At 34.8% G+C, this 26650-nt stretch overlaps 1 protein-coding gene across 6 annotated transcripts in view; it reads left to right on the top strand.

The window, feature by feature from the left end:
• The window catches only part of WDR17 (WD repeat domain 17), a 104846-nt gene that overhangs the window by 23287 nt on the left and 54909 nt on the right, over positions 1 to 26650 (top strand). For 4 of the 6 annotated variants that reach the window (XM_026015820.2, XM_072763892.1, XM_072763891.1 and 1 more), the window contains exons 2-5: positions 4226 to 4348; positions 15497 to 15625; positions 22133 to 22316; positions 25985 to 26215. In XM_026015820.2, coding sequence (XP_025871605.1) covers positions 4283 to 4348; positions 15497 to 15625; positions 22133 to 22316; positions 25985 to 26215 — 610 coding nt within the window. In that variant the 5' untranslated portion in view covers positions 4226 to 4282. The remainder of the gene's footprint in view (positions 1 to 4225; positions 4349 to 15496; positions 15626 to 22132; positions 22317 to 25984; positions 26216 to 26650) is intronic. The other 2 variants (XM_072763890.1, XM_026015821.2) reach the window with 1 other exon arrangement.

Below are 26650 nucleotides of genomic sequence, written 5' to 3'. Positions count from 1 at the left end.
GAACGGCTGACTAAGAGAGTATAAGGACTTTGGATAGAACAGTGGGTAAGAGGACGTAACTAGCAGGGGATGAAAATATAGTGCAGAAAAGATCGCCTGCAACCAGAATTTCAGAGGATTAAGCTAGTACCTTGGTCTGAGACACCAGATAACACTGGATGGAAAAATCTAAGTGTAGAACCAAGACACACATCATGGAGCCCCACCATTAGGATAAGCAAAACATGTCATTTTATTCTGTTTAGGATTTTAAACAGGCATGAGTAAATAAAAACATTATCAAGTTGGGAAGAAGAAAGCAGAAATAAGCATTTCAGGATATGGCACGATAGGTTCACGTAAAATCACAACCAGAGAACTTTTGTACTTCCACTTCTAGACCCAGGGCTGTTGACACGTGTCTTGATTTTCACCCCCATACTTACAGTAGGATGTCGATGACTGGCAGCCATGACCAGCTTCTCAGAATGAGGGCAGGGCCCTACTTTATTTACTTAAAATTGTTCTTATCCTCCTAGGTGGTCCTAACTGTTCTAACACACAAAATTACAAGGCACTTCTAAACAAGGGAGAGTCATAGCAAAATGGAAACATTACTTATATATGAATGGATCACACAAAATGTGCTGATTATTTTTCTCTTATGGGAAGAAAAGCTCAACTGTTTTTCAATGATTAATTGTTAAGAGGTTGGAAAAGAACATGAGATAACCCGGATTCCTTACATAAATATGTCTTGCTATATTTAGTTCATCTTAAAAATTTTGTCTTTTAAAACTGTTTTGCTAGGGACATAGGCATAACTCTATAAATCTTATTTTCTCCATCAGGAGACCCCAATTTCCTAGTGTAGATAAGGTGAGAATGTTGATTTGATAGACTAATCTCTGTGGAGTGAACCTATTGTCCTGTACTCAAGAGTTAATGGATCAGTTAGCTATTGCCACAAAAATGCTTTGTTACAAACCACTCCAAAAACTCAGAAAAATATAACATTGCACATTTATTATGCTCACAAGTATAATCCTTGGGTTTTACAGCAGATCTGTCTTGGCTGAGTGGTTCTGCTTCTCACTTAGACCTGTGGTTTGTCTGTGGCAGCTCTACTCCTTGTGTCTCTCATTCTTCTTGGATCAGTAGGGTAGCCATGGAAGGTTATTCTCCTTGGTGGCAGAGGCACAAGAGTATGAATGGAAATAGGCCCTTTAGCCAGAGCTTGGAACTGGAATACTCTGACTCCTGCCCACAATATCACTGAGAAAAGCCAGTCATAGGGCAAGTCCAAAGGCAATAGGCAGTGGTGTACCATCTGCGTATTATGGAGTCATGGCAAAGATCTAGATGCAGAAAAAGTCAGAACCAGTAGTCAAACTTCAGGTTACTTGTGTGTTTGGATATTAATGCCTGCAGTAAGTTTTCTGACAATACAAAACCTTTTACATCATTCTCTTTATTTTCTTTAACATGACATTTACCTTCTGATGACTGTCATTTCCTTCCATCAGAAGTCGTAAGAGGTAGTAAGAATTTTCTAAGAATTGAGTTCACTTCGTGATTTCTGGCAATAATTAGTCCATCAGACCCATGGACTAATCCACAGATATAAATATGTCGAAAAGGGCCACCCTGACTCTCTTCTTCCTACCTCAGTTACTGCTGAGTGCTCATGGCTTGCTTCCCCTCTGAGGTCAGCTATGGGTTCAGCTCTCTACTCCAAACAGTCCTAACGCATCAGGCAGATGTGAGAGTTGAAAACTGTCCTTCTACACTAAATAAACCAGATTCTATTCACTGTCAGATCGTCAAAACACCTGTCTACCATCAGGAAGTATGTACGAGGCAAGATAGTTCATCTGGGATTACATGATATGAAATATTTTACTTTTCTTAATTCTTGTAGGTATGGCAAATAGTGCTCATGGAAAAATACCACACAATAAGGCCTCTGAACCATTATGTGCCCTATAAACAGGGTGTTCATTATTAACTACATTGTATTTAAAATGGCATAATGTACCTGGTATGATTTTAAAGTAATGTTACCAGTTCAGGTTGGCATTTAATTTAATGCTTAAAAAATGTCTTAAATGATTTGGTTAGCCATTTCCAAAAGGAATCAAATAGTAGTCCCATTTCATTTGTTGGTATGCATAGTACCTGTCACTTGGATACATTTTTTTAGATCCTGTCCAAGTTTTGGTGATATGTACCTTCATGTGAACTGTCATCAGTTGAGAACTCTTCTAGCACTGTCAGTTCACTTAACAAACATTTTGTATCTTCCTACAGAGATGAATAAGGCAAGTTCCTTTGTTTTGGGGAACTCACAATTTACATTTATGCAAATTATCACTATGTATTACTTGCAAATATATAAAGAAAGGCAAACAAATGAGGGATTTGGTGCATTTGAAGAAGTTTTCAAAGGAGGATTTTTAAGCTGTGTTTTTGGAAAACCATAAATGTGACATGACAGATATTATTCACAGCGAAAAGGGGAAGGACAGTTAAGGCAAAAGCATTTAAAAGCTAACAGACAGGGACGCCTGGGTGGCTCAGCGGCTGAGCGGCTGCCTTCTGCCTACAAACCTGCCCAGGGCGTGATCCTGGAGTCCCGGGATCAAGTCCCACATCGGGCTCCCTGCATGGAGCCTGCTTATGTCTCTGTCTCTCTCTTTGTGTCTCTCATGAATAAATAAAAAATCTTTAATAAAAAAAAAACCTAACAGACATTAAGTGATGATGCTATAGAACATGTTTAGGAATTGCAGTGCAAGCAGGGACATAAGTAAACTATTTTGTTAGTTCATACAAGATGTGATGAGGGGTCTCACTAATACTTTGACTTTCGAGATGGAGAGAAGGACCTTTTGAAGGGATATTTTGAAGATAGTTTGATAAGACCTGGTGATCAAATGTAGTGAACAGGGGAAGAGGAGGTGATGCCGGAGTCCGAGGCGCTGCTGTTTTAATCTCAGGCTACTGCAGAGAGTGTAAGGATAGGCGCTGGGAGGGGAGATGCAGGAGAAAGTCAAAAATATGCAAAACTGGTTGAAAGGGCCCAGAATCTGGGAGGTCAGGAAGATGTAAACAAACAAGAGATTATATCAGTCCTACAACTTCCTGTGGAAGTGAGAGCCTATTCCCAGTCATCTTGACCTGAGGCTTCAAGCAGATACTCAAAAATATTTCTAGAGAAAAAGGGAGAAGAAGAATTATTCTGAAGAAGAGTGCCATGTTCTATCTGATAAGTTTTTGAGAGAAGGCTGTTTTCAGTCAGCCACTGTGATGCTTCTGTGTCCTAGACATGTACCTTTTTTATGCCAGAGCAAGTGCTATCTTACTCTAGGATACGGAGAATGAAACACTCAAATTGCCCAAATGCTTCCCTTTTCCTTCTGCCCCCCCCCCCCCTTCTTTCCTTTTTTCTCCACTGAGGTGTAACGGTTTGATGAGCTTAGTAAGGAAAAGATCCATCAGAACTTTGTTGGGTGAAGCCCCTGAACTTTACAGAGGGTGTTCGGAAGTCCACGTAGTACTCTCCAAGAAATCTCTTACTTAGTGTGTCTAGTAAATAATATCTTTCAGAAGTGAGTAAAACTAAAAAAAAAGCCAAATCCATGTGATTTTGATTCTCTGTCGAACATATTAGCCTGTGATTTAAGTGATGGGCGGTCTCTAAACTTTTTGAGGCATGTCAGTAATTAGCAATCAGCTAATTGTAAAATAATTTAACTCTCAAGCATAGAAATCTAGAATTAGCCTTGTCATTGCACACCTTTTCACCTAGAAGCTTTCTTCTGGTTTTATTCTCCCAACTGCTGAGGTTGAAAGTGGAACTACTTTTTTTTTTTTTTTTTCTTGCCTCCTGTTGCCTTGTAGTTTCTCTGGATTTCTTATTTGTAACTTGGTAACTTTAAGATATAATTTGCCTCTTTATTGTAAAAGTTCAATCTAATATATTTTTTTTAAGAATGAAAACTGAAAGCCTAATATTTGATAAAGCATTTGCTGATACTCTATAACAGCATAATGATTATATGATTTTTTTTTCCTGTTTGAGCATAGAGGCTTACATTTTCTGGGTTAGCATTATTTTTACAGATACTGTTATTGTAAATTATTAAAACTGTTTCAGCTGAAATGTCTAGCTTCTTGTACTGAACATTTCACAAGGCAGATTTTGGTAAATCTGTTTGGTTGAAACACATTATTGTTACTTTAGGTGCCGACTATTCTGATGCCGAGTTTCCAATTGCCTTGATTAAAGTAGAAACATCCTATGGCTTGGATGACTTACATTTCAAATTGGTTTGAGCAAGATGATTGGTATGAAGGACTACAAAGAGTAAGATATATTTATGTTGTGATTATGATTTTTTGTGGGTCTTTTTTCTGCTCTCCTGCTCATGCAGCTGTTATTTCTTTGTCATTTATGTTGCAGACATTTTTGCATTGCAATATTTTGAAGGTAAATAAGACACTTGATAGATTCCAAAGCAGAAATAAGAGGATAATTATAAATACGGTCATAATCATACATTGAGGAAAAGGTTTTTTTTTTTTCTGTCCTGGTTTCACATGAATTCTTAATGTTTTCAGATTGTCTTCAGGCTCTAAATATAAAATAGAATTCTTTTATGAGACGAATATATGAAAACAGTAATACTTGTAATAGTCATTTTACATAAAGAGAAAAATTTAATGAAGCAGAAGATGTGCATGATAATACTATATATTATATTAATATTGTAAAAGTAAATGCAAAAATTTTCTGAAGAGTGCCATTTTCTATCTGATGAATTTTTAGGCAATTAATTATGTTTCAAAAGATTTGGATTGTCACCATGGCAACTTTTGTATAGTATTTTGAAAATAGCTATTCTGATCTATTATTGCAATAGTACAAAACTGCTGTTTAAAAATGTATCTAATCAAAATGGATTTAGTGTAAAATAATACGATGTCTTTTTGATTATTTTCAACTTTTTAATGGGAGATTTTTAAATCATTTAAATGAAGCATTCTGTGGATTTTTTTTTCTCACACAGCCTGGATTTTTCTTTTTATTAATGAATAGAACAAAAGAGCCAGAGTATCTTCCTGGGGTTTCACCAGCTTTCCTCACTGTTGTTGGAGGGCATATGCTACCAAGATAGGCAGCACTGCATTTCTCTCCCTGTCCTACTTCCTCAGGGTCCCATCCTCCACACATCAATGAAAGACATTTTTTCAGTATTTTACTCCCTTTTAATTATCTTTGTCACTGTATTTCCTCAGCAGTTTAAAGCCACCTGCCTTTTGGGATTTTCTTTGTTTTTTTTTTTTTTTTTTCCTTCATTTTTTTTTAAGCTGTGAAACAAAGCTCGTAAACATCTCTGCAGCCAGTTAATAGCAAACTCTGGAGAATAATCCTCATACTGGGGATCCTAACACATTCTGCAGAAAACAGGTGGAGAATCAGTGGGTAGCTTGTCATTCTGAATTTCAATCGTACCCATAAATGATGGAAGTACTTCAGCTTATGAGTTAGATAAGTCCCACTGGACACACATACACACCTTTGTATTGTGTGTGTGCATTTTAAATATAATAAGTGCATTTCTGATGTTGAACCAAAGAGGTTTTTTTTTTTTCTTCCAGTGCAGTCCATGTATTTTCTCAATGGGGAGGGATAAGGATGGTAGTCCAACTCGCTAAAATGCTTTTTACTAAAATTGAGTGTTCCTTTATCTAGCGACTTCAGGGGAGTTTACATTAGAGATTATGAGGATTCAATATCTTTTTCTCCATCATAACACCAGTCTGCCCTTTAGTACCATTAGCCTTTATAAATGAATTTCTGGCTCTGAGACCTATTACAAGAGTAGCTATTATATATAGATACAGTGCAACCCTGAAATTACCATGTTGTCATCTTCATGAGTTTGAGCCGCTTCTGGCTCAAATTTTGGTCTGTTCTTATATAGACTTGGATGAGAATGAAAGATCCTATTCTAAATAATGAAAATTGGCACATGAATATTGACTTTAAGTTCTCCTAAAAGCAGAGCTTAATATTTTTCAGTTGATGTGTATGTGCATATATATCCTATATAATCAGCATTCAGCATAGCACATTTTTCAATAGAATTTTTTTCTCCTAATTTATTTAAAAGCAAAATCATAACATTGTAGTGTGGGGTTTATAATGTACATAAATGCAACACATTTGATAATAATATAAAGGACCGTATGGGGGGAATGAAAATATGGTTGTGGGGTTATTACATTTTACATGAAATAGAACGGTAACACTGAGTACAACAGATGTGGTGAGGATGCAGAGAAAGGGGAGCCCTCTTACACTGTTGGTGGAAAGAGTTTTTTTTTTAAAGTTCACAAGAAAAGGTAAGTTGGATTTTTTAGTTAACATTGTAATTTAGAAATATAATGTTTGAAAAATTACAAGTATGACTGGTCTTTCGTACAAACTTATGATAGTATTAATTTTAATATATTTATGGTGTATGTGTATATTTCTACAGGTACACAGACACACATATTAATTTGATTTTCACTTAGTTTTGCAGGCTCTTTTCGCAGTGTTGTAACTCTAGCTATATTTTAAATTTCATTGTGATTATTTCATATCAGCATACTCTTCATATTCAGAAGTGAACTTTAATGTTATATAAGTATAATATAAATACACTCATCACTTTTTTTACATTTCATATACTTAATATATAGAATATCTTTACTGTGATTGTAACATATATGTTGTATTTCATATGAGATTAAAAGAAAAATTGAATTTAGGTTAAGAAATTAATATCTTTGCAAGTAGGCTGTTGCCAGGTTACTGACATTGTCACTTATGTGTGGGGTGACACAATGCTCAGACTTTCTTCCTGAATCCTTTCTAAATCTCCATTATTCAGTGTACTAGAAGGTTTAGTACATCTTTAAAGTGTACATGTTGTTACTGGAAACAGAAGATTATATTTTCTGAAGTAACAAATCTCTAGAATGTACATGGAAATTCTTAAGTCATTCACATAAAAATGAAACCTATTCTAAAGTAAGAATACAAAAAAGTAGATAATATTTGTCTGAAATATATAATTAATTACAACGTTAAGTTCACATACATTTATTTACCTAAATGTGTAACATATATTTTAGGACTTATGTTTAAAATAAAGAAACAGATTTTGGAATGATTCTGTAGTTGAATATTTTCTATTTGTAGTAATGAGAAGCATTAATTATATAACCATTCATGCTGACTACAAAGATAACAAAAGCTTCTGGACATTTCTTTTTATCTCCTTAGCAATTACAGACATAATTTAATAAAAGCTATATCATATTACATATATTTTTAATAATTTTGAAAAACAATAAGGAAGTCTCAAATACTGCCGGTTTAAATACATAATTAAGATTTATAAATACAAGAGTATTCATATATATATTTTTTAAGATTTTATTTATTTACTTGAGAGTGAGAGAGTGCACAGGGAGGGGCAGAGGGAGAGGGAGAAGCAGACTCCCTGCTGAGCAGGGAGCCCAATGTGGGGCTCATTCCTGGGACCCTGGCCAAAGGTAGATGTTTAATGGATTGAGCCACCCAGGGGCCCCAATATTCATATATTTAATGATGTGTAATTTTTTTCAAATTTTCTTCAAAATCCTAGATATGTTCTTATTTTGTTTTATACTGTTTATTATTTTAATGGCTGTTTTGGACAAGTTATTCAACTCTATATTTATTTATTTATTTTACATATTTTATTTATTTATTTATTCATGGCAGACACAGAGAGAGAGGCAGAGAGATAGACAGAAGGAGAAGCAGGCTCCTTGGAGAGAGCCTGATGCAGGACTTGATCCCCAGACCAGGATCATGCCCTGAGCCAAAGGCAGACGCTCAACCACTGAGCCACCCAGGCATCCCTCAACTCTAAATTTAAAAGGAAATTATATGGTTAGATTGTAAGACTTGTGAAGGCTGCTTAGGAACAAAGTCATACCAAATTGTATGGCAAAATTGAAATTTTTGTATTATTTAAATTTGAAAATTAAAAAGTAGTGAACTTAAAGAAGAGGTAATTTAAGATATACTGATAATTCAAGTAAAAATATATTGACAAAGTGAATTTTAAAGTAACATGCCTTTTTAATAAGGAGCAGAGGGACTTTGAGTTTGTAGTCTGGCAGGTGAGGAGCTTAGAAGTCTTCACTCTAGCCTAAAATGATAAAAAGTTGAGCAAACTGGAAAAAAATAAATCAGCCACTCTTCTTAGATCTCTAAGAGAAGTGAGGTCACAAGGCAGTTTACTTCTTCCACAATTGGAGAGATGGGCAGGCAGTTACAGAAATTCACAACCTCCTGGAGCAGAGACCTACCAGCTAAAACCTCAGTGGGAACCAGAGCCCAACTAGGAAAACCTGAACTATAACTGATGAATTGCTGGAGGCTCATGTCACAGGTCTGAGAGTTAGAGACTCCATGGAGGCCCCATGCTTGTGTGCTCTCACCTCCAGGATCTCTACCAGGTCCTTACAGTGAAGACCAGGGAAAATCCCATCATGCATCTGGCAGGGAGAGAAGAAAAGGAACCGTTTTGAAATAGGTCCTAGCATTTTTTTCTTAGCAAAGTTTTTCTAGGAAGAAATTGTTTTATCAGAGCCTTACCTATCTGGGGAAGGGAAATAACCAACTCCAGCCCACTGTACCCATCCTTTCCCAACTAAGGGATAAAAAAACCCCTCCAAGAATCACTGGTGAAATTCACATTACACAGGCATGGACTCACCAGAGGACCTAATCACAGGATTATAGAGCACTTTTCCTCCCACAGTTACATTACCAAGGGTCAGCTGACCACAGTGCTTTTTACCCAGTACATCATGTAATCCTCTCAAAGAAAGATTGTAGGGCATACTAAAAAGCAAAAATGAACAAACAAGCAAACAAACAAAAAACAGTTTAAAGAGAACAAAAAACCATCAGAACAAGAGTCAGATATGGCAGGAATGTTGTAACTATTGGACCAAGAATTTAAAGAAACAAAATTAATTTTATAAGGACTTTAATAAAAAATGGAGAACATACAAAGACAGGTGGATAATTTAAACAGAGAAATGGAAATTCTAACAGGAATCAAAAAGAAATGATAGAGACCAGAAACACTAAGAAATGAAGAATGCCTGTTAGCTCATTAGTAGACTGGATATGGCTGAGGAAAGAATGATTTAGCTTGAGAATATGATGGTAGGGACTTCCAAATCTGAAAAGGAAGGAGAAAAAAGAATGGGGGGAAAAACAGGACAAAATACCCAAGGGCTGTAGGCCAATTGCAAAAGATGTGCCATACACATACTGGAAATACCAGAACAAGAAGAGAAAGGAGCAGAAGCAACAGGTGAAGCAGTAATGACTTAGAATTTCCCCAAATTTTGTCAGACAGCAAACCACAGATCCAGGAAGCCCAGAAAATACAAAATGAGATAAATGCAAGCAAAACAAAACAAAACAAAACAAAACGCTCACCTAGGCAAATCACATTCAAACTGAAAACAAAAATGAAAGCGAAAATCTTCAAAAAGAAAACAGAGGAGCAAGAATAAGAATTATCATTCAACTTATCAGAAACCACAAAAGCAAGAAGAGAATGAAATGAAATAGAGTGTTCAGAAAAATAAAATACCAGCCAAGAAATCCATACACTATGAAATTATCTTTAATGAGTGAAGGAGAAATAAAGACTTTCTCAGACAAACAAGAATTGGGGGATTTCTTGCCAGTAGACCTACCTTGCAATAAATAAATGTTAGGAGAAATTCTTCAGAGAAGGTAAGTTGTACAAGTCAGAAAATCAGATCTGCATAAACAAAAGAAGAGTAATGGAGAATATATAAGTAAAGGTAAAATAAAAACTTTCATTTTTCTTATTCTTCATCTTGTTAAGATTTGTATGTAAGTACAACAGTTTGTATATAATAAAAGTACAACAATATATTTTATTATACTTTTATGAACATACACACATACATATATGTGTGTGGTGTTGCTTATGTATAAGTAAAATGAATAACAGCAATGATATAAGGGATGAGAAGAGGAATTAGGGAATTAGGGATATTTTGTTATTTATAAGGTGCCTATACTACCTGAGAAGTGGTATGGTGATATTTGAAAGTAGACTTGGAGTAGTTGTAAATGTATCTTACAAAGTCTAGGGCAGTCACACACAATTTTAAATGATAATTGATATGCTAAGAAAGAAGAAAAAGTTGAATCATATAAAGTGCTCAGTTGAAACCACAGAAGAAAAAAAAAGTGTGGAGGACGAAAACAGGAACAAATTGAAACAGTAAAAATTGGGTATATACTAATCCAAGCATATCAATCATTACCTTGAACATCAATGGCCTAATGCACTAATGAAAACATATAGTTGGGTCTTTGTCTACAAGTAACTCAAATATAAAGACATACATAGATAAAGAGTAAAGGGATGAAGAAAGATAAGCCATGCTAACACTAATTAAAAGAAGTGTGTATAGATATGTAAATTTCAGAGCAAGGATAACGAGAAACATTACATGGTGATAAAAGGGTCAGTAATCCAAAAAGACTCACACACAACTTTAATGTGTGTGTGCCTAATAACAGTATTGTAATACATGAGGCAAAAAATGATAGAAGTATGAGAAGAAATAGATGGGCATACTGTTATAGTTGGAGACTCTGAACAGATCTACCAGACAGAAAATCAGTAAGAACATAGTTGAACTCTATAGCATCTTCAAGTGTGTATGGTCCACACTATGGATTACTTCCTCCAACAACAGCAGGTTGCACATTCTCCTCAAGCTCACATGGAACATCTCCCTAGATAGATCATGTTTTGGGCCATAAAGCACATCTCAACAACTTAAAAGTACAGAAATAATACAAGGTTTACTCTCACACATCAGTGGAATTAAACTAAAAATCAGTACCAGAGATATAACTTGAAAGTCTCCATATAGAGACTAAACAACAGTCTTCTAAATAACACATGGATCAAAGAAGAATTCTTAAGAGAAATTGAAAAGCATTTTTAAACTGCATGAAATTGAAAATACAACTTAACATAATTTATGGGATGCAGCAAAAGCCGTGCTTGGAGGGAATTTATAGAATTTAATGCATATATTAGAAAAGAAGGAAGATCTAAAATTAATCATCTAAGCTTCTGCCTTAGGGAACTAGAAAAAGAGGAGTAAATTAAATAAATCCAAAGTAAGCAGAAGAAAAGAAATAATAAAAATTAGATCAGAAATCAGTGAAATCCGAAATAGAAAATCAGTAGAGAAAATCAACAAAACTAAAAGGTGCTTCTTTGAAAGATCAATAAAATCAATCGCTTCTCGGCCTTTTGGCTAAGATGAAGTGTAGGATCAATAAAATGTATTAGCCTTTAAGCTAGACTAATTAAAAAGAAAAGAGAGAAGGAACATGTTACGAATACCAATAATGAAAGAGGGGACATCGCTATATAACCAATGGACATTAAAAGGATGATACAGAAACACTACAAATTTGGTAATCTATATGAAAGGGACCAATTCTTTAAAGATATAATTTGCCAAAACTTACAGAAGAAATATACAACCTGAATAGACCTATGTTTTAAAGAAACTGAATGAATAACAGTTTATGATACTGTGATTTATAAGAAATATGTATTTATTTAGTCATTCAGATGTCAGTGTCCCAAGTGTTGAGAGCCATAAATGTGTCTTTTGTTATGCTAATAAGGTGACTTTTAGAAAGCATGTAAGGATGGAGGTTGATGGCTGGCTGGAGCCAATCATATGATTACAGGGTTGGAACTTTTAATCCCACCCCTTGACCTTTCGGGGAGGGGAGAGGGGCTGGAGGTTGAAAGATCACCAGTGGCCAGTAATTTAATCAATCAATCCTGTATAATGAAGCCTCTACTAAAACACAAAAGGAAGGGGTTCAGAGGGCTCTCAGGTTGATGAACGCTTGACCCACTCTGAGAAGATGGGATCTCCTTGCCCCTTCCCTCTACCTTGCTTCATGCATCTCTTCTATCTGGCTGTTCCTGAGTTATGTCCTCTTGTAACAAACCAGTAATCTAGAAGTATAATGTTTCTCTAAGTTCTTGAGCCATTTCTAGCAAATTAAGACTTGAACAGACCCTTCACTGAAGAAGATAGATGGCATATAAGTATATGGAAAGATGTTCGACCTAGGGAATTCCAAATTAAAACAACGAGTTACTACTTACATACCTATTAGAATGGCCTGTCCAGAACACTGACCACACCAAAGGCTGGTGAGAGTGGGAAACAGCAGAAGCTCCTATTTATTTCTGGTGGGAATGCAAATGGTGCAACCTCTTTGAAAGACAGTTTGATCTTTTTTTAAAAAAATTTATTTTTATTTATTTTTTTTAGTTTGATCTTTTCTTATATAATAGGCATACTCCTACTCTAGCAGTCCCCTCCTTTTGCACTCCCTGTTACTCACCTAAAGGAATTGAAAACTTAAGTTTACATAAAAACCTGTGCACGGGTGTTTATAGCAGCTTTATTCATAACTGTTAAAACTTGAAAACAACCAAGATGTCCTTCAGTAAGTGAATGGATAAATAAACAGTGGTACTCTTTATTATTTATTTAAAAGGGAATATTTTTCACTGCTAAAAAGAGATGAGCTATGAGGCCATGAAATACAGGGAGGAAACTTAAGTGTCTATTACTCAATTAAAGAAAAGATTACATACTGCATGATTACAATGAAAGGGCATAACTATGGATAAAAGGTGAAACTGTGCAGAGTATAATAATATCAGTGCTTGCCAGGGGTTATTGAGTGAGGGAGAGATCAATGGGCAAACAGAGGGGATTTTTTAGGGCAGTGTATTCTGTGCAATCTAAAATGGTGGGTGCATGTCCTTCTACATTTATCCAAACCCATGGGATGCACAACACCGGGGGCCAACCCTACTGTAAACGAAGGACTTTGGATGATGATGATGTGTCAGTGTAGGTTCATCACTGTAACAGATGTACCAATCTGATGGGAGACATTGATGGGGGGGGGTTGTGTGTACGGGGGACAGGGAGTGAACGCAAACTCTGTCATTTCAACTCAGTTTTTGCTGTGAAACTAACACTGCTCTAAAAACAGTTTATTAAGTTCAAAAAAGATTTAGAAAAAAAGAAAGTGAACATTCTAAAAATGATTCCATTTTACCTGTTTAAATCTTTCTCTTACATTTCTTTTCCAGATATAAACTCAAAATTTGCTTAAACATAAATGAGAAACAACTTTTATTTACAAACATTACGAGTAGTAACCATAAACCCCAAATGTAAACCACAAAAGCCTATTTAATTCACACTGTAGTTAAAATAATGTATATTTCAAAAAAAATAATAAAATAATGTATATTTCCAGTGAAAGGTAACATTGTAACATTACTAGTTTAAAAAATATGTATATTTTTAAAAATTTGTCAGGAATGCTAGTGCTTGAGGAAATACAAGTGCCAGAGGAGGAGGAGGAGGAAAGAAGATTCTTAGAGTTAAACAAGCACAGTTATCATGGAATTTTTCACTTCAAATAACTTTTTACTTAAAAAAACCCACTAATTCCACTCAGATAAGGAGATTTCATGGGATGAAGACAGATTCGGGGAAGAAAGAGGAAAGAAGAAGAGATCTTTTGTAGAAGGTGGAAATATGAAATAGAAAAGATATAAAGAAGAAAGTAGCTTGATAAGTAAACTGGTGATAATGTAACTGACTAGAGTTTACTAATTTTGAGCATTAAAATAAAGAAGAAATACAGGGTTATGGTCAGTACATGATTCCAGTAATACTGAAAAGGAAGCAGATGCTGCAAACACTGCTTTATTTTTCAATGACATTACCAAGTTTTGTTGGTTCAGAGCAACTTGTTTTAAACCACTAGGTGGCAGGGTAGAAAGAGAAAAGGCACACTGAACAGGTACCCATTACACTTGTGTCTTAGGTCAGGCGTGTGTATATATATTTATGTGTTAATGTTTCATAGGCGTGATATTTGACATTTGTGTTAAAGCAATAACAACATAAACAGAATATTGATTAAATGCTGACGTTTGGTTATGTTAGGCCATGTGAACCAAACTTCTTATCTCCCAGGTATTTACTTAATTTTTCAAAAATATTTTTAAGCTTATAATTGCTATTTATATTTTTTCCTTACTTGAAATAGGGATGAAATTCACAATAGTGAAAAATTGGTAGTTTCCTGGTATAACTTTGCAGTATAAGTGAAGACTTTTATGTTGAGAGTCCTCATTTTTAGACCAGTATTTTTGACCATATTAGAAAAAGCCTCTCATAATGGTCTAGATTCTGCCTTGAAAAAAAAATTTTTTTGGTCAATTAATCTATTCTTGAATGCCATTCAAGGTAACTCTATAGGGTAATGCTCAGAAGAGGTTCTTTGTTTTTGTTTTTGCCTTAGATTTTCCCTGTTTCTGGGTTTTCAATATGATCATAGATATACAAACAGTCCCCCACTTGGTTTCCTTTTCTCCACGATCCTAGAAGAATTGAGTTGAGAGTTTACACAGAGATTCACAGAATCCCTTGAGCTGAGATGAATGGAAGGGAACACCTATTTCAGAGGATTTCTTTTAACTAGAAGGAACAGAAACCTGAGATTAGATGCCTGCCTCCATGCTCTGCCCTGGCTTGGAGCTGGATCTCCCTCCCTGCTTACGGGAGCCCCAGCCAGGCTGATTCTTGATCTTGAGGGCTGTTTACTCCACTGTCCTCTGCCTGCCACGTCAACATTTTGTAACCAGTGGTTTCCAGTTTCCTTCTGTCCCATCTTCACAATGAACAGTATTGTTAACGCAGCCTGCGGACCTGCCCTCTGTCCCATAAATAGTTATTGCAAAGATACTGAGTCACTGTAAAAACAGTGATGTTCTCTGACAGAGGCTACAATCCTCCCAATATTGGCTTTCAGGGTTTTACATTTGAAATTGCTGCCCTGCATGAATTGCTAGTATTTAAAAATCAGTAGGTTTTATGTGAAAATCTACATACTTCCATTTTTCTGGAAACTTGTATAAATCTGGCAACATGGGAGGGTCTTCTCCAGTGGCACTAGAGCCCGTCAGATAGAATATGGCCTTTCTGTTTCACTGCAGTCCCCATCACTCCTCTAGGGTTCCCATTCCTTGGCCAAATGTTATTTGTCATTTATCATTTTATAATTTCGTGTTTTCAAATTTGGGTTACCTGTTTGATGTCTCTAGACATTTGGGGATTTCAGCTCTCGTTCTCTGAAAGTGTACATAGAGATTAATAGTCCTAGTAGAGAATTTTTTCAGGACATTAAGATAAGGATTGATGAAGTTAGACATAAAATAATTAAGTTTATTGAAAAATGAAAATGGCTGATGTTTCTCCAAATTTGTTTTTTAAGGCAAACATGTCCCAGGTAAGGCAGGTGGGACTGCTGGCCGCTGGATGTCAGCCGTGGAACAAAGATGTATGTGCTGCCAACGGAGACAGGTTTGCATATTGTGCCACCCTGGCCATCTATATTTACCAGGTAAGATACTATTGATTCTTTTTGATTTCCAATTTAATTAAGTAAAATTAAAATTTAATACCTATTTTAAAATCCCTGTTATATGAAAGGCTTAGTGCTGTAATTTCATTAATACTTCTATTTTGTTGCTGTTTATACTATATAGGTTTTACAGGTCAGACTTTTAGAAAAATGCTTATATCATAGTTTTAAATTATTGGAAAAACCTTAGTTGATGTCATAAACCTTTATGTGCTGTTCATCAAAAAGAATTTCCTCAAGAATTAAAAGCTTCCAGTTCATGAGTGGTGAGCAATTAGAATTTAAACCTTTTAAAATATATTTTCATATAAGTAGTTGGAATTCATGTATTCCTTTGTTTCAGACCTGGCTCAGTAGCATTTCGTATGAAAAAAAATCATAAGTTGAAGAATGTGGGTCATCTGTTAGAGATCATTATAGTGAAAACAGGGCAGATATGAAATACGTTGAGCTATTCTTGAGATTCAAACCTTTATCACTCCTTTTTCTCATCCCCGAGCTCCATCCAGACATCTCTTCATCAGTTCCCAATCTATAGAGCCCATGGCCTTCTGAATTGCCCCAGATAGAGGTACCACAAGCATCTTAAATCCAGGTCAGTCTTTCTGCTCAAACCTAGAGTCAGCATTTCAGTGTTAGCAGCTAAACTCTCATCCAAAGCCCCCGTGTGAGGGTTAGCTACCTTAGGGCTCTCTCTTCTACTCACCTCCTGTACTGTAGGTAACCAGGAGCAATCCTAGCATTTGGTAACCTTTATATCCTTCTCACCTAAACTATTATAATAATCTCTTACTATCCTCTTTGCTTCTACTTTGAGTCCCTTTAATTTATACTGCAGTGTAATCAATCATCATGTAATGCAAATCCAGAATTTTCTATCTTCAGCTGCTCCTCATTCTTTCATATTAACATCCAGACTTCGTAGTGTGACATTGTTTTGCAGTGTTTCTTTCACCTCTCGGCTCACCTTGTGGCCCGGGCATAACCAACCTAATTGTATTTTCCAAAACATCTCAGACTCTTTATATCTTGCCTTTGCTTACACAAGGTTTTCCATTTGCCTGCGTTGCCTGTTTAGAGAATGTTTTCTCATCTTTCAAATCTTGGCTCAAGTGTCTAAACTTTTTTCCACATTCTGCTTTTTCTCTTTCCTGTTAGCAAAGGACCTTAGGAAATGCACTGCCTGTCTGCCTGCTTCCCTTTGCCAGCATGAGCCTTCCTTACCTTTGAATTTCTCAAGTTACTCTGTACTCTCTAGAATTTAATAGATACTCACTAAATACTTTTTGAATGATATATGTTTTTTGTTGTTTTGAAACACCAACTCATTCCAGTTAAGAGTGAAAAAAAATTATTGGATTATTACAGAGTAAAAATCCTTTTAATTACTGATACTGTAGTTTATCGACAGTTTAAGAAATCATAGCATTAATCTACAAACCAATTAATTTTCCACGACTTTGAGTTAGATTTTATGTAGTCCATTATTCAACATTGTAGAAACACCCAGGAATCAAACTGCAGTTTCAGTGTAACTCACATTTTTTCACTTTCCATTGCTCTGTACACAAAGACAGCAGCAGGCCTGTCAATCTCCTCCTTTGCCCTCCCATCTGCCTCCTTTACACAAGCTTCTCACTCCCTAAGATCTCCTACAACATTTCTCCCTTAGTCTTAAGTCCCTGTCTTCTTGTTTTATTTCCTTTTAGAGAAGCAGAACATAAAAGTCAAGGCCAACTGTTCCTGCAGGGAGTAGGGAAGAGAGTAGATGAAGACAGAAGTTAATTTTTTTCATGTTCGCATGTGTCTTAAGTTTGATGATGACATTTTATGACTTGAATATTTAGGAAGACTGGGTTATATAATTCTTAAATTAAAAATTCATGAAGAAAGTTTATGTGTCATTTTTAAATACTGAAACAAACTAAAAATCACCCTGATTTAGAAATTAAAACAAACTCAGGTGGCAGTTCATTACAGAGTCCACTGCAAAACCTTGTTTCAAAGTATGCAAATAGAAGATTGCATTTGTATTAAATGATGACATTAACATTCAACTTATATTAATCAGTACTGTTTTAAATGTCATTATCTAAATTGAAGTGCTTTGAAAAATATGCTACATAAATACAAAATATAATTATTTTCAAAGGGAATATTTATTAAATAATATATAGGGTCAATGTACAGTCAGTATTTGATAGTCTGTTGATGCTGTTATTATCAAATCTGTCTGAAATATTAAATGATACTTGTAAATGCCGTAAGAATTTTTTCTTTGACCATTGAATTGTGAACTACTCTAAAAATAATTTGTGGTCCAATTCAGTGTAATGGTATGGGCTTGTCATACTGAATTGTAAATATAATAATCCCTGTAAGTTATGTATATTGTGTTTAACATACTACTTGGATAATTTGTATAGTAAGGCCAGTGACGGTCATTGATGTGCGCAGAGCTTCTTGTGTTTTTTTGTATTTATAGACTCTTCCATTGAATTTCTAACTTATATAGTAGTTTTTTCTATTATGTGCATTAGACACATTCACATTATTTACCATAGATAACGGAAATCACTGAATAGCTTAAAACGTACAAACTTATCCCTAAACGCACAGAAAATGTACTTATATAAACAGGCCAACTTAAGATTATTATAACTGCAATACTAATAGATGAAAACCCCACTGGTACTTGGTTGTCTTTAATAATATTTTCATCTGAAGTTGTTCAGGAATAGCTAAAGTTTAAGTAGTAATAGATACAGAAATTACAGAAGGGAAAACTGAGGGAAATTATTAGTTCATTAGTCAAAGTTTTATATACAGAGATGTTCACTACAGCATAATGTGTGATGGCAAAAGTTGAAAGTTGCTTAAATGATAAATAATAGCATAATGGCTCATTTTTTCCATAATATGAACTGGCTCTCTTCCATTGGCCAAGAATCTCTAGGTAGTAAAAATACAACAATGAACAAACCAGGCAGATTCTTCTCATCAAATTCATATTCTTAGTAAGAACGGGGGCAGGAAGTGATCCTAAAAAAATAAGCAAATAAATAAGTAAATGTTGCAGGAAAAAAGTGTTCTATGAAGGACACAAAAACAGGTAATACGTTAGAATCACTGACACGAAAAACAAAGGCAACATAAACAAGTGTGACTTCATCAGACTAGAAACCTTTTGCACAGCGAAGGAAGTCATCCACAAAATGCAAAGGCAGCCCACTGAATGGGAGGAAATATTTGCATATCATACATCTGATAAGGGATTAATATCCAAAGCACATAAAGAACCCATATGACTCAATGGCAAATTAAACAAATGATCTGATTTAAAAAATAGAGGATCTGGATAGACATTTTTCCAAAGAAGACATACAGATGGCCAACAGATGCATGAAAAGAAATCACATCACTCGTCACCAGGGAAATGCAAATCAAAACCACACTGAGATAGCACCTGACACCTGTTAGGATGACAGAAAGACAAGGAACAACGAATGTTGGGGAGGATGTGGAGAAAAGAGAACCCTTGTGCACTGTTGATGGAAATGTAAATTGGTGCAACCACTATGGAAAACTATGGAGGTTTCTCAAAAAATTAAAAACAGAACCCTCATATGATCTAGCAGTTCTACTTTTGAGGAAGTAAAAACACTAATTTGAAAAGATGCATTTCAGCATCTTTTTCACTGCACTATATCTGAGACCTGGAAGTAATCCAGTGTCCATTGATAGATGAATGGGTAAAGAAAATGTGGTGCATATGTACATGCAATGGAATACCATTTAACCATAAAAAGAAGGGAGGAAACTTTGCTGTTTGCTTTAATGTGGGTGGACCTTGAGGGAATTATGTTAAGTAAAATATGTCAGAGAAAGACAAGTACTGTATGATCTCACTTAAAGATGGGCTTCTTTTTTTAATTTTTTAAGATTTTTTATTTATTTATTCATGAGATACACAGAGAGAGGGAGAGAGAGGCAGAGACACAGGCAGAGGGAGAAGCAGGCTCCATGCAGGGAGCCCAACGTGGGACTCGATCCCTGGACTCCGGGATCACGCCCTGGGCTGGAGGCAGGCGCCAAACCGCTGAGCCACCCAGGGATCCCCTATGATCTCACTTATATGTGGAATCTAAAACAACAACAAACAAAATGAACTCATAGACACTCACAGATACCCAGGATAGATGGGTGGTTGCCAGAGGTGGGGATGGGGTGGGGGTTAAATGGATGAAGGTACAAACTTCCAGTTATAAACTAAGTAAGTCATGAGGATGCAATGTACAGCATGTTGAATGTAGTTAATAGCACTGTATTATTTATTTGAAAGTTGCCCAGAGAGTAGATCTTAAAATTTATCATCACGAGAAAAAAAATGTAGCTATGTGTGGTGATTGTTAACTAGACTTACATGATCATATAGCCGTATATGCAAATGTCAAATCATTATGTTCTGTATCTGAAACTAATATGTCGATTATTTTCTCAATTTAAAAAAAGGATAGAGTTATGTTTTGGGGTGGGTGTGGGTGTATAAATTTATTTAGATACTTTGGTCAGAAAATACCTTTGTAAAGAGGCATCTTAGAACTGAGACCTGAGCAGGAAAGGAAAGAATGAGTAACCATGAGCTAATCGATGGGGAGAGCATTCGTTCTTTGTCTGACTTATTTCACTTAGCAAGATCCCTTCTACCTCTACCCGAGCTAGCCATTCTGACGGGTACTGTGGTTTTGATTTGCATTTCCCGGCTGATGAGTCATGTCAAGCATCTTTTCATGTGTCTTTTGGCCATGTGTATGTCATTTTCTTTGAAAAACATCTATGCAGGTCCTCTGCCCGTTTTTAACCACATTATTGGGGTTTTTTTTTTTTGGTGTTCAGTGTTAGGTTCCTTATACCTTTTGGATATAACTCCTTATTGCATATACCATTTGCAAATATCTTCTCCCATTCCATAGGGTGCGTTTTCATTTTGTGATGATTTCCTTCACTGTACAAAAGCTTTTTAACTTGGTGTAGCCCCAATAGTTTATTTTTTAACCTAATTTTTTTCATTTAAATCTAATGGAAAAATTACAGAAAAAATATTCCAAAACCAGGGTTTTTTCCTCACAGACGTAGGTATAGAAAATATAATAAAGCTCTGAATTATTATGCATATTTAAATAAATTTACATTTATTTTTACTTGTTTTAAAATTATTGTTTTGATCCCTTTTTTTTTAAACTAATTGTTTTCTACTCATTATTTATCAGGGAAATGCAAATCAAAACTATAATATCACCTCACACCTGTCAGAAGGGCTAAAATCAACAACATAAGAAACAACAGATGTTGGTGACAATGTAGAGAAAACGCCACTGTCATGCACTGTTGGTGGGAATGCAAATGGTGCAGCCACTGGGGAAAACAATATGGAGGTTCCTCAAAAAGTTAAAAATATAACTACCCTATGATCCAGAAATCACAGTAACGGGTATTTACCCAAAGAACACAAGGATGCAATTTCAAAGGAATACATACACCCCTATGTTTACAACAGCATTACTTAATAATAACCAAGATATGGAAGCAGCCAAGTATCCATTGATTGATGAAAGGATAAAGAAGCAAAAAAAAAATATATATATATGTATATATATATTCTATTCTATTCTATACACACACACACACACACACACACACACACACACACACACACACATTGGAATGTTATTCAACCATAAGAAAGAATGAAATCTTGCCATTTGCAAACAACCTGGATGGAGCTAGAGGGTATAATGCTAAGCGAAATAAATTAATCAAATAACAAATACCACATGATTTCACTCATTTGTGGAATTTAAGAACCAAAACAAGCAAAGGGAAAAAAAAAATGAGAGACCAATCAAGAAATAGGCTCTCGAGTGCCTGAGTGTCTCAGCTACTTAAGCATCTGCCTTTGGCTCAAGTCATGATCCCTCCCTGCTTTGGGCTCTCTGCCCAAAGGGGAGCCTGCTTCTCCCTTTCCCTTTGCCTCTCCCCTCTACTCGTGCTCTCTCTCAAATAAATTAAAATCTTAAAAAAAGAAAGAAACAGACTTTTTTTTTTTTCGACTCTTAATGTTAGAGAATAAACTGATGGAGGAGAGAGGAGTTGGGGGGGATGTGAAATAGGTGATGAGGATTAAGGAGGACACTTGTGATGAGCACTCGGTGATGTATGGCAGCGTTGAATCACTGTATTTTACACCTGATGCTAGTATAACACTATGTTAGCTAACTGGAATTAAAATTTTAAAAAAAGATTTCTTTCTATTCATTGAATACGTTTAACACTTGAAAGTAGACCAAGGCTTGAAATGTGTTCATATCATGTTATTAGTTGTACTAATTTTCATGTATGTAGCTTTTAAAAAATAATGTGATTATTAACAAAAAGTGTATTATCAAAAAAAAGCACTGAAATGTCTTGTTTATATATTTTTTTTAGTTGGATCACCGTTATAATGAATTCAAACTTCATGCCATTATGTCTGAACATAAAAAAACAATCACAGCTATCTCTTGGTGTCCACATAACCCTGATCTGTTTGCAAGTGGCAGTACCGATAATTTAGTGATCATTTGGAATGTTGCAGAACAAAAAGTCATTGCTAAGCTCGACAATACAAAAGGTATATTTATAACTGGAGTTTATTTTATTAAATGAAATATTTTTATTTTAGTAAGCAAAATAATTAAATTAGCTCAGATTTTAAAGTACTGGTTTTTAAACTTTGTAGTGCTAATGTATGTATGAAATACATTTCACATTGTGACTCATTGTGTGCATACATATGTATGAAACTGAAACAGAATTTCGTGAAATGTTTATACTTCATACACCAGTCATTTAAAAATAGTCAATACCATATGGTTTCATTAATGTTTAAATATAACAAAAATTCCCAAAATAAGTATAGAAATAATACTTGGTAAGATTTTCTTAATGGGACAGTTGATCAGCCTGTTCATTGTCTACAAGGACAGTGTTAGGCATGTTACCTGTGCCTAACTGAGCTGGTTTCTTCCTTTATTTTTCACTGTGTCAAGATAGAAAGTCCTAGTTCACCCAAGTAGGTCTTAGTGAATTGAGTATTATTGCACTCTTTCTAGTTAGCATCTTACCCCATAATGACGACGTTATCATTTTTCTGTTGTCACAGATGTCACAATAATTCACTTTTTGAGCATGACGGATGTGTCAGTTATTAATTATGATTTTGAGAGCTATGGCTGGATGTGTTTTTGATGTGCAGTTTTTTTTGTGCAGTTGTTTTCTAACAGTTGCTGGTTATAGCTTTGAGTTAGAAAACTGAGATGTGGCAGTCTCACTAGCTGTATTTTTCTCAGTTTCTTAAAAATGTTCTTTTCAGTATGTAGCAACAATATTGAGAATTCACAGGCAATTATATGTGAATCTTGCTTCCAAGTAATGATGCCTTTTGGAACCTTTGGATATGCCCAACATACTTATAGTATATTTCTTTTTCTTTGTCTTTTCAAATTTAGGTCATTAGGAATGCTAAAAATACCAGTAAAATAAACCAATTTTGTTACACGACTTTCATCTTAAAAAAGAATTTGCCAAACAAGGTTAATTTTTAAACTAGAAAACTATGAATCTCATTCCCAAGTTCATATAACATGCTTACCGTTTTCACCTGCAACAATTCCTGAGCTTCAGTATTAGTGTATAGTGTGTTCCAGTCTCTGAGCAAAAATTTTTTTGAAGTCAGCTGTATTCAATGAGCTTCCATGAATTACATGAATGGTAACAGTTTTCCTTAAGGTTTTCAATACATCAATGAGAAAAAGCCAGAATACTTTTGGTTCAAAGCTTTATCATGTATAAACAGCAATTGATAGCCTCAATCAAGATTTTTCATGTTTTTCCGATTATACTTGTTTCTCTACCAATCACAAATCCTACAGGTTTTTCCAGTATTGTTTGTATCGATCAATAGTGCATTTTCTCAGTACTTTATATTCAGTTTATGTGAGATTAATTTTAAGAAACACAATAAATACTCCTTAAATGCCACATGATGTCAGTTGGCCACACAAAATCCATACTGGACTATAACTGCATAATAATACTTTCTAAATGTTATGCATGGGTACAGATTAGCCAATATATTATTGTATTATCACCTAGTTTATCCACTGATTTGTCATCAAGCACTATATGCATCACCTCTATTCATGATGGAAGAGTTTTTTATTCATTAGCTTTGTGTACCATACCTTCTTTTGCCACTGAGCATACAATTAAATAAGACCTTCATTAGCATTTGTAGAATTATTAAATAATTGTGGTAACAGTTTTGGTCACTTTAACATATTTTTCCTTTCCTTACATATTTTCTTTTGAAAATTTTCAGAGTTAACAATAATCCTCTTGCTGTTTCTAAATATCTCCTTAATTTGAAGATTGAATGCTTTATTTTATTTGCAAAAAGAATATTATGAAAATTTTGGTGATTTTCATTGTAAATAATTCCCTTTGAAATGTCTTAGACTCTGTTTCTTCTTTTTAGAATCCAGCTTAAGCCAAGTGGAAATTTGTAGTCACCTTTTTTTGAAAATCAGTATTAGAACTTACACATAACAGCAGTTGAACTTGAATTTATTTCTGTATTTTGTATTTCATCATTCTGTTTTCCATAATAATTCATTTAAAGGAAAACAAGTATTAGTTTGTTTAAATGTAAAATGTTAAAATTATCATCAACTTGAAAAATTCACACTTAATAATATCCTTTCAGGGAAAAAAAAAACCCAACATTGTTAGCTGGATTATAGTACTACTTACCTATCTCAGAATATTTTGGGAAGAATTAAATGAGCTGATATTTTTTAGAGCTCTTAGAAGTACTTACATTAATAAGCCACTATAGAAGTCTTTTCTGTTTTAACTTTTAGACATTTCTGGTCCCTTCTTTTCCTTGCTGCCTTTCTGGAAATATGCAGAGAGCCAGCATTTGGGGGCTTTCTTCAAGTGTGCCATGGTGGTTTGACCCATTCAGAATATCTTACCCCTTATTGGGAAATTCTTCTTCTGTTCATGTATCCTATAACCACATCAGCTTTTTATTGGCCTTATTCATGGACTCTTTCATTCCTTGTATAAAAATGTATATGTTACCACTGTATGTGAGGCTCTGAACTAGGCATTAGGCTTCCAGTTTCTGCCTCTTGGAACATGAAGGACTGTTGACACAAATTGAATTCACTGTCAATGAACAACAGCTGACTCTGTGTCTTGTTCATGTCATTTTCTCTTCTTGGGAAATACTACTCATCCCATACATTAAATATAACTGCTCCCTCAGAATATAACTCAAATCCAGATTTTTCCCAGGACAGTTGCCCAACGGTTCACAAACCTCTCTACACATCAGAATCATTGGAAGAACCTTATTACAAATAGATTCCTGAGCCCTAATTCCATATGATCTGAGGTATATATTCTATGTGCATTTGTTAAAAGTATCTGTGTTGGGAGAATCATGACCTCTGTCCTGAGTTACAAATTTACTTTGACCCTTATTTTATATATGATTTATTCTATCACAGTAATAGTAACAATACAGTTAACTTCTTTTGTAGTATAGTTTAAAAGTGTCTTTTACATACATTATATTTCCTTTCCTAATATTCACATAGAATAGGTGTTCAGCTGTTTTGAGTTCTATCCATTTTATAGAGGAGATGACAGAGGAGTAAGAAGTAAAGTTATTTAATTCATCTGAAGCACCACTAAGATTTGAAACTAAATCCTTAAAAGATATAGATTATGGCGTTTGTTATTAAATCCCTGTAGTAGCATGTAACTTTTCATACATGTAATCTTTATCTTCCCAAGATATTACATTTATATCTATATTTAAGATCCTTTAAATCAGGTATCTATCATATCCCATATTAACTTATACACCCAGAATCAGAATACCTACATCAAGTCTACACAAAAACTCAAAGAATCGATTGCTTTAATGTATAGTTTCTGAAAGAAAAATCTGTATAAATTTCAGAATATTTGAAGCACATTGTGGAATTAATAGTTTTAAACATAAGTAGGTACTGTTCCTTGCATTATGAAAGCACCCTAGTATGTGGCCCATAGTCTTTAGGGTTACTTTAGAAGTACAACTCCCAACTAAGAAGGTGGTAATTTTTTTAATAACAAGCCTATTCTCATATTTTAAGTTGTTTTGGAAATGTACGTTGGAAATAATATTTTACGGCACAAACTAATTCCATGTGTCTTTGTTACGTGTCTCTGTTTTATTTATTGTAGGGATACCTGCCTCTCTTAGCTGGTGCTGGAACGTAGGTGATGCGGTGGCGTTTGTTTCCCACAGAGGCCCTCTCTTCATTTGGACCATCTCAGGACCAGACAGTGGAGTGACTGTACACAAGGAGGCTCATAGCTTCTTGTCTGATATCTGTATATTCAGATGGCATACCCAAAAAAAGGGGAAAATTGTATTTGGTCATATTGATGGAAGTCTATCAATTTTTCAACCAGGTAAGCATTTAATTAGAGTCTCTTAAAGTTTATTTTTCTTTCCTTATATAATTTCTTTCCTACACAGCATATGACCAAAATTAACAATATTTTAATTTTAAAATATTAGCTGTGCAAATTTTTGAAGTAAATTTTTACACGAAGTAAATTTTATTGTAATATACTTAACTCAGCTGTGCAGGTTGTACTTTGAGTTAACCCAAATCCAGTCATTTGCCCCGTATTTTTACTTTTTAAAGTCAGTTTATTTCTGTACATTTTCTAAGAAAATGGCCTGAACGAACAGGACATATAGCAGAAGAATATGATGACTTACTAATACGACTCAAAAATATTTTCCCACCTACTTGTAAAATGCCATTGTGATGTTGTCACTCCTTAGCAAAGGAGATAAAAGGAAATAATAAATCTTTGGATCTCCCAATCAGCTAATTA

This window comes from Vulpes vulpes, chromosome 7 (assembly GCF_048418805.1).
Source record: "Vulpes vulpes isolate BD-2025 chromosome 7, VulVul3, whole genome shotgun sequence".
NCBI lineage: Eukaryota > Metazoa > Chordata > Mammalia > Carnivora > Canidae > Vulpes > Vulpes vulpes.
This window is presented reverse-complemented; position numbering and strand designations above follow the sequence as displayed.